General features: G+C 37.1%; 1 protein-coding gene across 1 annotated transcript in view; it reads right to left on the bottom strand.

The window, feature by feature from the left end:
- The window catches only part of LOC127416280 (uveal autoantigen with coiled-coil domains and ankyrin repeats protein-like), a 107,099-nt gene that overhangs the window by 19,807 nt on the left and 72,207 nt on the right, over window positions 1–15,085 (bottom strand). The window contains exons 3-6 of the mRNA XM_051655542.1: window positions 8,190–8,278; window positions 5,520–5,584; window positions 2,909–2,966; window positions 832–902 (exon numbers count right to left, since the gene is read on the bottom strand). Of these exons, the coding sequence (XP_051511502.1) occupies window positions 832–902; window positions 2,909–2,966; window positions 5,520–5,584; window positions 8,190–8,278 (283 nt within the window). The remainder of the gene's footprint in view (window positions 1–831; window positions 903–2,908; window positions 2,967–5,519; window positions 5,585–8,189; window positions 8,279–15,085) is intronic.

The raw sequence follows: 15,085 nt of genomic DNA on the forward strand, positions 1-15,085 counted from the left end.
AATATACAAGTTTCACTTTTTGAATGGAATTAGTGAAATAAATCAACTTTTTGATGATATTCTAATTATATGACCAGCACCTGCATACTGCATTTTAATTAATACTGTATATTTTATAATTTATTATAGATTTTAATGTTATAGATTTTTAATAGTATTATTACCTTTTAATGAAATACATTTTGAAGAAATACTATTTGATGAATTAGACAAAGTAAACAATTAACAGGAAATTATTAAATAAGGGATATACACTCATTGAGCACTTTATTAGGAACACCTGAACATCTACTTATTCATGCGATTATCTAATCAGCCAATTGTGTGGCAGCAGTGCAATGCATAAAATCATTCAGATACGGGTCAGGAGCTTCAGTTAATGTTCACATCAACCATCAGAATGGGGAAAAATGTGATCTCAATGATTGACCGTGGCATGATTGTTGGTGCCAGACGGGCTGGTTTGAGTATTTCTGTGACTGCTAATCCTCTGGGATTTTCACACACAACAGTCTCTATAGTTTACTCAGAATGGTGCCAAAAACAAAAATCATCCAGTGAGCGGCAGTTCTGCGGACAGAAATGCCTTGATGAGAGAGGTCAACGGAGAATGGCCAGATTGGTTTGAGCTGACAGAAAGGCTACAGTAACTCAGATAATCACTCTGTACAATTGTAGTGAGCAGAATAGCATCTCAGAATGCACATGTCGAACCTTGAGGCAAATGGGCTTCAAAAGCAGTAGACCACGTCAGGCACTTTATTAGGACCATAGTGTTCCTAATAAAGTGCTCAGTGAGTGTATAAATGTATTAAATGCATATTAACTCACAAAGTCACTGGCATTAACTAATGCTCCACTGTCACAGAGCAGCTTCACACTGGAGGAGCAGCCAGCCATAACTGATGGAAGAGAAACAATGATACTCCTAAACATTCACCCCAAACCTCTGAATTAGATTCAGTTGACTCAACTTACATTTGCATATACATTTATATATATTCATTTAGCAGATGCTTTTATCCAAAGCGACTTACAAAAGAGGAATAATACATAAGTGATTCATCTTGAGACATCAGAACGAAAAGTGCTGCATTACAAAGTTTCACTAGCATCAGAATAGTATTATCCAAGACAGATTAGAGTGCAAAAAGAATATATATATATATATATATATATATATATTTATTTATTTATTTATTTATTAAGGCATGTAATGATACACAAATTTCACAATAAGATTCGAAGCATAGCCTCACGGTACGATACAAAACGATACAAGCACCCATAAATGTTTCGCTTACTATTAGTCAAGGATTCGACATAAATGTCTTTTAAATCATAAATGCCACAAAAGTGTCTGACATTGGCAACAAAAAACAAAGCTCTAAGTGCTTAAACAACAGCACTGCATTTATTTTTATTGTAATGAGAAAAACTCTTATGAACTCACAATTTTCATGTTTTTCTTGAGAAAATAAGTTTGTCTACACATTAGTTATTTATATTTGAATAGCACTTTTCATATTACACACAGTTTCAAAGCAGCATTATAGAAAATCATGCCCTGTTGTCTGAAAGCCCCCTGTGAACAAGATGAAGGAATTGTAGCAAGGAAAATCTCCTTATTTAGTGGTGAAAAAACAAAAACAAAAAAAAAAAAAAACCCCAGAGGAACCTGACCTCTGGTTCTACGATATATGTACATAATCCAATATTATTTAGCGGCTTGAGCAAAATCCGATCGGCACACGTATTTATTTTTTTTTGCCCCCTTCCCGGTTTGTTTACTTTGCATGTAAACTTTACCGCCGTTATTACTGCCTTATAACGCGTACGCAAGTGTTGTTCTCAAAGCTATTTGCATTTTGAAATCAAAAGCAGATAAGTTATGTAATCACGGGTTTCTTACATTGTTGGTTTTTTGAATAAGCTGTTTTTTGATAGTTATGACTCATAACTTATGAGCATCTTGCTGTGCATATCATGCTCAGTGTCGGCTGGGAGAGGTGGCTGTTAAACGTACTGCTGCAGTTTCTGCCCCACAAATCCACCGATTTGCGGCGTGATGTTGGCGTAAGTAAAACAACATGTTTGAGGTACTGTAGCACCAGGAAATGACACCATTGTTTGGCAAATTCAACAAGCTGTACCGCTACAGTACAATCTACTTGGTGTTTGCCATCGATCTTCTCACCTATATACTGTAAGTAGGTTGCTCTCTTTTCCTGCGAGTGCTCAGCACCGCCTCTCCAGGGAGGAGACTGTTCCGCAGCTCTCAATATTGCGCTGCTTGGTTTTAAATACACTTTAATGTGCTTATGTATCATACAATACATATGGTATTGTATAGTAAGTGTCCTATTGTACGATAAAATATGATACAATATTTTTTTTTACACCCCTAATATACTGTATATATATAGGTGTGTGTGTGTGTGTGTGTGTGTGTGTGTGGAAAAGATATGTCTTTAGCCGTTTTTTTGAAGACAGAGAGTTAGTCTGCCTTATGGATGGAGTTGGAAAGGTCATTCCACCAACAAGGTACAGTGAGACCAAACCTACAACCACACTCTCAAAAAAAGTAAAAAAAAAAAAAAAAAAAAAACATAAAAAAACAAACTTCCATTTGTGCATTAAACAAGTGCAAAAGCTCTAACTCTTACATGAAAGCCTTCTGAGGGAAGGAAAATAATTCCCTGAACTACATCTTATTGATTACGAATGCAGCTGCCTCAAAGAATCCCACTCAAGCGTTTAAATATTCAAGGGTGGTGGAAGGTGGTGGTGGAGGAAGGAAGACCAAGGAAAATGGAGAGTGAGCAAGGAGAGAGTGGGAATCTATTGAGTGGGGTGGAATAGAGAAGAATTCAGAGTGTTAAATTTCAATAAAAACTCTTTTGCTTACCGGCATCATGCAGGGCTGTTCTTCCCTGCAGGTCCACATTTCCCACTGGGCAGTTGTGCTGAAACATAAAACACTGTCACGCACTCAGTCAGACCATTCACTGACACTTCAGCCATTAAGCTTCAGGTAAGATGTCTAACTTTTAAAAACATCCCTGAATACTGACTGGCCCAGAACTGTTACATAGGTAAACACAAAATAAGATAAGACCAGAATGACACAGGTGTGTTAGACTCTCTAAAGTTTGAAATTATTCTGAACCCGAGAAGTGAAACCTGGGGCCGGTTGCACCAGCTATACGTATGTTAGAACTTAGCCTAGTTGTGGCATAAATGGGCACTAAGTCACAATTTACGCACTACTAAATATTTGAGCGTTGCTACGTATAAACTAAATATTTACAGCAGACTCCGACCAAGAGTAACTGATGGAATAATAAAGCACTCATTTAATGACATCAATGAGCTCATGTTTTGTGTGACAGGCTTCAGTCTTTTGACATATATGATGGTGTTGGCATTTACACTCGTTTACATATACGAGAGAGAGAATTTTTTTTTTTTACTTTTAAGCGGCTCTTCAGCACGAAACCGATCTAACGGTGCAGTTTTCAGGGTGTGTCGCCCGGTGTCAAGTTTCAACGTATTCAAAATATATATATAGGATATTAAAATGAATAAATGTCTATTTTTCCAGCCTGTTGTATTAGTATTTATTTATCACCCCTTATTTATTTTAGATACAGTTCCTATAATGTTGTTATTTACACAGGGCAAATATACTATTTATCAAATCTACTTTTATTACGTATCGTATTTTAATGGGGATATAATTTATTACAGCTGACAGTAACCTGAGCAGACAAGGTTTTTACATCAACCGTAGCGAGATAAACTGAAATTCACAGATTTTTAACACTTCTGTTTACAAATTTGAAGGCCGCTTATCGGATAAATACGGGTAAACGTCATATTATGCGACTACGCATTACTTTACGGAGAGCTTATGATCTACTAGTTAAGTCTTGCCTTAAGAACAGGTGGTGCAACCAAATTAAGCATAGACTTAGTTACAAACTAACTAGTAGTTACTAAGCCTTTAGTGTGAACTTTACGTCCCAACTTACGTGAGAACTTACGCACAGCTGGTGCAACCCTACCCAGGTCAAGCAAGGGAAGAGTGTTGATATGAAACTGGCTCAGTGGTTTTCGATCCCACCTAAGACTGTGCTCACATTTCTAAAACCTACTGTCCTCTCTCTCTATCTTCCACTTTTATCTACTTCCTCAACCCAATAAGTCTTTTTTTAATCTCCCACTTTTTGTGCTCCATTTCCAACCAAATAACTTCCCTTGACTTCAGTCACTATAAAAACCCCTTTTACTCTAGCAACAGCTTCCAAAACCAGTAGCAGGGTCACGTGGTCCTGCTGGCTAACTGTGTCATGGGTAACTCTATCTGATGTGCACTAAGAGCCAGGCTCAGACTGCACATGATGATGGCATAGAATATAGACTGCAGGTTAAAGTGTGGGCAACTGCAGACACCCAGCAAAATCTCTCATCCAGTGCCTCAATATTGTTGGCAAAAGCAGTCCACACTCAGGTCACTGACAGAGCGTTATGGTTGACTGCACACTATATTAGCTGGTGTCTGAAAGACAAATGTTGGACCAGCTTTAAATGGAAGTTAAATCAAATGGAATTTAACAGAAAATTAAGCTTTCAAAGCCAGTTTCATATAGTAGAAATCGTAGAACCTACACATTGTGTCAAAATTCAGTTACGACTGAAATCAGGCCTCTTAGACCAAGATCTGTCCTGTTACAAAGGGGATTGCTTTAGCTATGTTCATATTCGGAGAAAGCAGAGTGTGAGTATTGCAATAATGACAAAATCCACAGTAAAACCAAGTAACTTTTGAAGTAATTTTTTTTAAGTTTGTGTTGGCATAATTACAGCGTTCTTGTCTTGTAGACCTCCTAAAACTCTGTACATGCTTTTTCTAATTCTGTTGCCATCTCTTTGTGGTACAAGCAATTAACACATAAACCAGTCACTGTGACAAAGAAACTGTTGTTGGAGATGTTAACACAAGCGATAAACTGATAGATTCTTAATTATCTAGGGCACCATCGCTTCATCTCAAAGACAAGAGATTTACCCTCTTGTAAAATGATTTTGTGGATTAACTGATTAAAATTTAAACAACATATCAGTAAACAGAGTCTGTCACACTTTGCCTAAAACCAGTATAACCTTCTCAGAATCAGATGTCATTATGCAAATGAGAACAAGTTTGTTTATTTGTTAAATAGAAGTTCTTTGGCTGCATCTGTTTTCTTCACATATACTGTACAGATGGCAATTAAGACTAAACATCCCTTCATCTAACAATCACCGTACTCAGAAAACCGCACATCTACACTAAGATTATAGTCAGTAAAAAAAAAAAGAAAAAAAAAGAAAAAAAAGCATTGAGGATTGAAAAAGAGCTAACATTTTCTGGCTTTCATAGAAAAAGCACAATTTCTGCACAGCACAAAAAGAACACTTAGTAGTTTCTATCCTCTCCATACAACTGTGTAGCTAGTGAAAAAAAAAAGCTTTACCTGGAGTAGTTTCTGCACGCACAGTGACTGGCCATTTCTGGCTGCCAGGTGCAAGGCATTTTTTCCTACAGGAACAAAAATAAATAAATAATTGAGGCATTTGGAAAACAAAAATGCTTCAGCAGTTGCAAGAAGGACCAATCTAGATGCTTGTTTGAGAAAGTGTCTATGTTGAGTGCACTCCCATTTCATGTTCTCAAAGATATCGATCAATTAATATGACATCAGAATTACTGTAGCTCATGTCTGTAAACATTGAAATACAATGAATTTTTCATTTAAAAAATGGTGAGATGTGTGCTCACTTGACCTCTTAAGAGCAAAACTGTCACTGGAAAACGGTGAAATAGGTGGGCTGAAATGGTTCCCGTAATAAATATTATATATATATATATATATATATATATATATATATATATATATATATATATATATATATATATATATATTTATTTATTTATTTTTTAAACCCTGTGTGGATCACCACCCACGGTTCAGTAAATGTTAAATTATTAGTGATATTCATTACTTTAAGGGAGAGTTCACCCAAAATGATAATTCTCTCATCATTTACCCACCCTAATGCCCAAACTTTTTATGGCTTTCTTTCTTCTGAAGAACACAAACCAAGATATTTTGATGGAGATATGATGTGAATATGAAAAGTCAATGGGGTCCAACACTTCCAAGCCCTAAAAAAAAAGGACAAAGTCAGCATAAAGGTAATCCATATGACTTGTGGTTTAATCCATGTCTTCTGAAGCAATGTGATCAGTTTTTGGTGAGAACAGACCAAAACGTTACTCCTTTTTACTATAAATCTTGACATTGCAGTCTCCAAGGTTCGATCATGATTTGAATCTGGATTACACTTCCTCCAGTTTGACATATGCGCAATGTGCTGTACATTGTGTGCATCAATAAGCATGAGTAGGTATTATTGAGCTTCAAATCATGAAAAAACAAAATCAAGAAAAAGGAGTTCTCATCTGTTCCTCACCCAAAACCGATTGGATTGCTTCAGAAGACATGAATTAAACCACTTGAACCGTATGGTTTACTTTTATGCTGCCTTTATGTCCTTTTTGTAGCTTGGAAGTGTTGAACCCTATTGACTTACATTATATGGACATATTCACATTAAATCTCATTTAAAATAATTTTGTTTGTGTTCTGCAGAAGAAAGACAGTCATACGTGTTTGACACGACATAAGGGTGAGTAAATAATGAGAGATGTTTCATTTTTGGGTGAACTATTCCTTTAAAGCGACACAAAAACCAAAAGAGGGTACACACATCATAGACAAATGATTTGTCGATGCAGTTTTGAAGCTAATTTTGGATATATCTCTGTTGCTATTTGAATATATTTCTGAGGTGTGTGATGCTGAACTCACTTTCTCATTTTCTTTTGATTCTTACAATAAATAAAGAAAAGCAAAACTTACATACACAGAATCAACATTTAAATCCCACAACCACCCTCCCCCTCCCAATCCCCAACCCCGCCCCCCAAACAAACATCCCTGTGGTCACATATGAGTATATACACACACAATGTTATATTTTTATATATATAAAATCATACACATTTAAAACTATACTACTCTCTCCACCGCCCCACCCTGAGAGCCCTCCATAAACTCCAAATAGTTGCCCCATTTCCCAACAAACTAATCTCCACCCTCCACATCTCCGTGCACCACTCCCGAAATGGGGGCACTCCAGCTGACATAATCTGCCTGGCGATCATCACACTGTTCAGAACTCAATTCTCTAGGTGTCTATTCCCCACATTGATGACCGCCCCATCACCCAAAACACAGACTCTGGTGCAAAATGAAACCTGAGTGCCCAACACGTCACACACAAAACTCTGAACCTTCAACCAGAATTCCTGGATCTCAACACACCACCAAAAAACATGGGCCATGTCTCCATCCTCCGATTGGCATCGCCAGCAGGTGGGTGTGTCTTTAAGACCAAGCCTATACAATCTAGAGGGGGTCCAATAAAATCTATGTAAAATCTTGAATTGCATAAGGCGCACCCTTGCATCTCTAGCCCACACTCCCTCCTCCAATACCAAGTTTAAATCTTTCTCCCATAATCTCTTGAGAGAATTTGAAGCTCCATCCCCCAGACTCTGAATTAGTAGGGAGTACTACACTGATGCCTCATGACCTTTTCCAAAAGCCGTAATTACCACTCCCAGAGTATCTGCCGCTTTAGGGGGGTGTATGCTACTCCCAAAAATAGTACAGAGCAGGTGATGCAGCTATAAATACCTATAAAACTGAGATCTGGGAATGTTGAACCAAATTTTCAAAAGATCTCAACCACAATCATCTTTGACGGTCTCAACAGAAATATTTACATCAGTTTTCTATATATCCTAATAAATGTTATTTCTGTAATTCTACAGTGTTGTGCATTTTGCTGTAGCATATGTTTTAATGCTTGTAAAAGTATGGCTTTCTGAAAAAACAAAAATATTGGCAAATAATTTGCAAGTATGACAAGATCAGTAGCAGATGATCACGATGCTAAAATATCATTATAGGGATCTGCTTCAAATTTTGTAATCAGTGCATCTATAAAAATGACATGTTAAGTATTTACCGAACCGATCTTGAGAAATTTGAACTTGTTCCACCCCTAATTCTCACCTGTGGCATCAGTGGATGTGACATCCACACCATGATTAAGAATAAGATTCAGGCAGTCGAGATGTCCTCTGGTGGCAGCAAGATGGAACCTGCAGGGAGATTGAGAGAGAGAGAGGAGAAACTAATGAGAGGTGAATGAAAAAGTGATGAGTTGTGGCAATGGCATGCTAAAAATTGATGCCTGCTTTTACCAACATCATCTGGAGGAGGAAAAGACTCAAAGAGAAACTCATCTCCTTCTCCTCATAAATGTATCCACATGCAAAACCCCTCACATTTTAACATAAGCATACTTCATACATCCATTACAGAAACATACTTCTTTCCACAACCATAATGATGGCCAGGTAACTTGAAATGCATGAAATTGCTTTAAAAGCCAGGTAACAATGTTCATATATTTCAACTCATTCACATTCATCTTCACATCACAGTCTCATATGAGAGTCTGTTTGACCTGAAGGCCCCGGCATACTCATGGCGAAGTGCTTCTTCGTTCTTCGCTCGGAGCCAAACAGTAGTAGTTTGAAACAGTGGAGCAACTGCATACTTCTTGTGAATATTCAGACACTGGCCACACCACTGTGGGAGGCGTTTTGAGGAGCATTTAAATATTAGGATGCACATGACTACTTGTAAAACCTTAAAATGGCATAAAATGTGAATGACTTCATGCGTCATTCTACGAGCAGAAAAAGAAGCTGTTTTAACCACTCGATGATGATTAAAAGATATACAGTAGATTGTGTATTTGTCATGTTTATATTCTACATTCACTAATGCGATGACATGCTATACGCAGCCATAATATGCGCAGATAACACTGTTTATTTATGATGACACTGATCCTACTGCAAAGATGTGTGTATAAAAGGGTGTTAATGGGCAAAATAAAGACAAAAGAATGATAAGAGGGGCATACCTTACTATGGGCAGATGTATGAATGGCTTTCGCTGCAGACAGCACATGAGTGAAGCAGCTTATCAAACAAAGTGGGCACTTAAGGGTATTTGAGTAGATTTGATTCCTTTTTTTTTTTTTTTTTTTTTTTTTTTTGCATGACACGTTCTTAAACCTTTACGCAAACAAACGTACAGATGTTGGTAAGTTTGCAACAGTTCACTAATAACACTGCACGCAGGTGTGTTCATGTTGACTGATCTTAACTGACTGAACAATGTAACTGAATCTATTGGCCTCATCTATAAGTGGAGCTCCAGGTCCAATGGCAGTAAGATGTTTAGCAGCCAGTTAGAAGTTTTCCTGAAAGTTCGCCCTGACGAGCTGTTATAAACCACTGAAATGAACAAAAATGTTTTTTTTTCGAAATGACGTCACACCCGTTTGTTCTTTGATTTTGCATGAAGTGTACTGGGGCCTTCAGAGTCTGAGACATGGTGTGAAGAGACATGCAGATGTTCACCTGTGTTTGGGAAGCATTATTTAAGACAGTGTTGATGGTAGTGCTGGAGAAAAAAAATAGATTCTGTTCAGAGGATGTGAGCGGAGCAGAGCGGTGATAATTCCACCTGAGCGGAGAGCGTCTTTTTGAAGATTCCACTCTGCTCGCTCAACCCAGAATGCGCTTTGTGATATGCTGGTTTGGGAACCTGTGAAATAAGCAATAGGCCTGAGGGAGTTCAAATATTGTTTTAGTGAAAATGCAAACCTTATAGCCTACATAAATGCAAAGTATAAATCAAAGTTAAGAACGAGGAAATCGAAAGGGAGTGTGGAGAGACCGTGAGTATTAGCATATATTCCTTTTGCAATTGTACGCGTCACATTGCCAGAAAGCACGAGTATGATTACGCGAACATGGTAGTGCAACATGAGGTGAGCTAGTAGGCTACACTACTATTCGCTATTAAATAAGTAGATAGTAATGTATCTTGTTGTTTTGCAATCATGTCAGTGCAGCTGCCAGCTAGATGCAGGCCCGGTTCCCTCAATTGAATATGTAAGCTTGATAATACTGTATATTGGCAAAGCATATTTCCTTGAATCCCGGCGAACACACAAAAAAAAATCCCTGCATCAAAACTAATAAACATGATCAGTGTGTTCTAATTTGCAGGCACAGCTTTCTGCTTTCATGCCTTCATTGAACAATTGATCATTTGATTGGTAAAGATTTCCGCTCTCGCATAGAGAATTTCATAGCGGAATTCTCAATTAATCGACCACCTGTTGCTTTCGATTTCTGCTAAAAAGGGGCACATAACTGTTGGTCAGTTTCCCAAAGACAAATCCACACCTTAACAATAAGTGAAATGTCTCTAGATTAGTGGTTGCAGATAACATCTTCCGACATCACTTGCTGCATTTAAAAAAAAATAAAGCTATAAATGATTGTACATTAGAAAAAAAAAACTTTTCTTAAACTAAGTCAGTGTAATTTGTGAATTAAATAATTTATTTGTTTTGGCATCATTAAACATGATTTAATCATATATATATATATATATATAGGACAAACTCTCACTTTATGCAGGATGAATATTTTTTATTTGTTAAATCCATGGTTAAACCCTACTGTACATATAAAGAGCGCATGCACAACATGATCTTTTGATGCATATAAAGTCCAGATTCTCTTTATGCTGCTTTAAAAATATCAAGAAAAACAAAGGGGGCACATGGTATCTACTAATATAATAAGTATTATATAATTAACCACAGTCCTTTAAATTGAATTCACTTCCCAAATAAAATTGTAGGGAATATTAATCTAGCAACAATACTGAAAAAGAGAAAAAAAATAATTCACTGCTTTTCTGGATAAATTTATATGCCCTTTAAAACTGAACATAAAATAAAGATGAGAAATTGCTCATTTTAATTTACAGACCCAAAGTCTGATAGCATTAAATCAGTAACCTTTTAATGTACCAAATCTAACTATTTGTAGCCTATTAATCATTCTGTGGGGACAACTGAAGAACAATTTTGAATTTCACTTTTACCTGTATTTCCTGGTACCAGTCCATGTTTTCATTATTTATTTTTTATTTTTTTTCTCCCCAATTTGGAATGCCCAATTCCCAATGTGCTCTAAGTCCTCGTGGTGGTGTAGTGACTCGCCTCAATCCGTGTGGTGGAAGACGAATCTCAGCTGCCTCCACATCTGAGACAGTCAATCCACACATCTTATCACGTGGCTTGTTGAGCGCATTACCACGGAGACGTAGCGCGTGTGGGGGCTTCACGCTATTCTCCGCGGCATCCACGCACAACTCTCCACACGCCCCACAGAGAGCAAGAACCACATTTTAGAGACAATGAGGTGGTTACCCCGTGTGACTCTACCCTCCCTAGCAACCGGGCCAATTTGGTTGCTTAGGAGACCTGACTGGAGTCACTCAGCACGCCCTGGATTCGAACTCACGACTCCAGGGGTGGTGGTCAGCGTCTTTACTCGCTGAGCTACCCAGGCCCCCATGTTTTCAGTATTGCCATAAACAACTCGAACAAACTTTAAAGTTGAAAAGATTGTTTTTCTGGGTTGGTTGTGTCACTCAGATCTGAAAGGTGTGAATTTGCACGGATGTGAGTTTCTGCACCACCGCACATATGTGTTTTCACTTGTAGAGGCATGTTTGATGACTTGTTTAAAGTAAATAAAAGTAATTTAAAACTGAAAAAATGGTAAGGCATTATATGAAGATGTTCAAATGGCATATATGCTAACAGATACATATTTGACTGATTACAAATGATAAGGAAGGTCTGGTTGACCCGATTTTCTAACAGCTGTTGTAAACCATTACAAAATAAACAGGAATATTTTATATACTAAAACACAACAATACAATCACATAATTTCAGATGTGTACGTTTCTAATCATTTGATAATTTAATAAATGTCAGCCTATAGTCTTTATTTCACCCAGAGGGACACCTCAGCCCATGTGGACAAAGGGGCAGTTTCTTAGGCCAATGTAGCCACCCCCTTATGTACATGACCGGAAACAAGTATACTACAGAGACATATCATGTCTGAGCGGGATTTGAGCAAATGTTTTTTACTGGTGAGCATGAGCTGTACTTGAGTGGAGCGTGAGCTTGGGCTGTGAGCCGTTGAGCGGAGCACACGTGCATGAAGTGGGTTATTGAGCGGAGTGTCACACCGCTCCGCTCACATGCTCTGATTCTGTTACAAATCGTGATTCTAAAGCCAAATGATTTTAAAATCACCTCCCTGATGAAAAATATTTTTATTTAATAAAAAAAAAAAAAAATACATGTTTATCTTAATGCTACAATGATTAATAGATAAATATAGGAAGCTATATTTGTGCAGATTTCCACATTAACAAGGTTTTCTCTCTGAGAAGTTTTGTCTCTTTAATTCTTTACATTTAGTCCTTTAATGCACCACTGCTACAGCCACCAAGAGCCGCTTGTTCACTGTCGGACATCAAAATCCTCTGATGTGATCAATGTTCCTGTTATTATGCATAATCCAAAAGTTTATTTGAGATGTTGTGGAGAGTATTTGTCAGGTGTCATTCTGCAGATTCTGTCTGACACTGCTTTAATAAATAGTTTAGTAGTAAAAAGGCATATCAAACTGTTGGATGCCATAAACTAGGCTACATGTTGCGCCCCCGCAATATTTATAATCTATCAGCCAGAGTATTTATGCACAGTGGCCGGTAATTTTGCACATTTACCTGCCACTAGCCTAGTTTCAGTCCACTTTTCACACAATTTTTTTTAATCGACAAAGTGAAAGTTTTCCGTCTTCTTCCTGTTTCCATTCAAATGGCCTTTTATCGATAAAAATTGTGCGTGATGACGTCATGCCTAAAAAAATAAAAACTGTCGCATATATTTTGGTTTATCGCGAAAGAAATCTGCCCTTAAGCCATTTCCATACAGAAATGTGTGTTTATTGCTAATTGTGTACCTTTCCTCCCAGATGTCCCTAATTGTTTTTCCTCCGAAATTTTGGTAAAATGAGTATTGAGACAATTCACTGAAATTAGACAGCTTATTGTCATTTTAATTTCACAAATAAATGCAAATCAGAAGGGAACAGTTGCCCTTCTGATAGGACTGTAATATTGGTCCTGATGTTTCGCCTATTGCAGGTTGCCACCTGTACCGACCCGAAAGCGAATCGTCATGGCCCTGTTCAAGCTGGCAACCTGCACCAAGTAGTGGGGAAACTTTCAGTCTTAGTATAAGGACCATCCATCGATGTGTATGTGCTGTGTGCACAGCTATTAAAGAAACATTGATGCGGTGTAAAATCTGGGCTTACATATATGATACATTCTTAATATTTAATAGGCTATTTTGAACAATCATCTAAAGCATTGCCATCATAACTGTATTATGTCCCGCATATTTGTCAAGCAACATCATAATGCAATTTACATTTTCAGAAGAAGATCAGTAAATGCGATCCGAGGTAAAGAGGGTTAGATTTAAAATATTTAAAAGTTTTAAGATGGTCAAAAGCTCATTTTCTGAAAGTGAACTTAGCATTGGACAAATAGTTCCGATAGTTTATAGTCTTGGAAAAAAAAGTGTAGAACACTCTGAGAATGTCATTCAGCCGACTTTTTTCATCTACAGAACAGGGTAATGCTAATTTAAATTTGTGCAAAGAAAAGGCATATATAGGTCTAAAATTTATTTTTTGGTTGTTTGGTAATTAATTATTTTATTTAATGCTTTATTCAATTGGTAATTTATTTAGCCTAATTTAATACAAGGATTGAATTTTGCCAGCATTTTTTCAAAAGTATAAACAATAATTTTATAGAATTGGGCTATATGTAGTGGCGCTTTTCTCCTTGTATTGTGTATTTATTTTCATTTAAAACATCTTTGTGCACAGAAATGATATGTTTTTTTGTTTTGTGGGCTAATTCCGTGACTGCTGTCTATTATTTTGAATGGTATGGAAAAGCAACTTTAATAAATATACGGATGGCTACCGCAACTAAATTAATCACAAACGGTGGCCATTCATTTGTTCTCCGTGCACTTGTCGCTGTGCATAATACAAGTGTCATGTTTGCAGCATCAGATCTATATGCCATTAAGATCAATCCATAATCACGTACAATAAACTGGCTTTCAAGGATGTATAACCTTGTCTTCATGATTAACACAGGCTAATGATTGGGGCAAATTCTGTCATGTGACACTACATTTTTGCGTTAATGCCAATTTTCTCGACAAAAAGTGTTTCCACACCAGTTTTTCACGACATCCGAAGTATCGAGAGAGTTTAAGCGGTAGAGTTAAACGGACAAATATTATGTCAACACTTAATTTGTGTTTCCATCAGCTTTATTTTGATGCGCTAAAACTTTTTTCGCAAAAAATCCTTGGATGGAAATGTAGTTATTGTCGACAAGAAATGCCACTAGACACAAAGACACATGCATAAAGAAACACACCTGATTTTATTTTGAAGACCAGATGAAAGAAATCCCGGCGATGCGCATGTCTGATTTGCTTTTTTGTTTAGAAGTTAATTTGCGCTTTGCCGCCAATGCGCACATAGCTATGGTGTCTCGCGGAACATGCACAAATTGCGAGTTCTCACTTTTTTTCCCTGTCAGTCATCTGGGAGCAATTTGTAAGAACATGCAATGACATTGGCACTACAGGAAAATTGTCATGTGTGTCATAATTCAGTACAGTCTCAGCAATTGTTCTTGAACAAGTTTACTCTTTAGCCTCCATTTGTAGGTTGCAAAGTTAAAATTATGATAATAGTATTAGCCTATGGTAATGTTATATTTTATATTTTAAAATAACAATTAGTTTGATAAGCTAAAATCATATATATTATATTTTTATTTGTTGAATACTAATGGACATAAATGTAGCCTTATACATGGGTTCCTTACAGTCGCCTATCTCAGACAAC

This window comes from Myxocyprinus asiaticus, chromosome 2, assembly GCF_019703515.2.
Source record: "Myxocyprinus asiaticus isolate MX2 ecotype Aquarium Trade chromosome 2, UBuf_Myxa_2, whole genome shotgun sequence".
In the NCBI taxonomy this organism is placed as follows: domain Eukaryota; kingdom Metazoa; phylum Chordata; class Actinopteri; order Cypriniformes; family Catostomidae; genus Myxocyprinus; species Myxocyprinus asiaticus.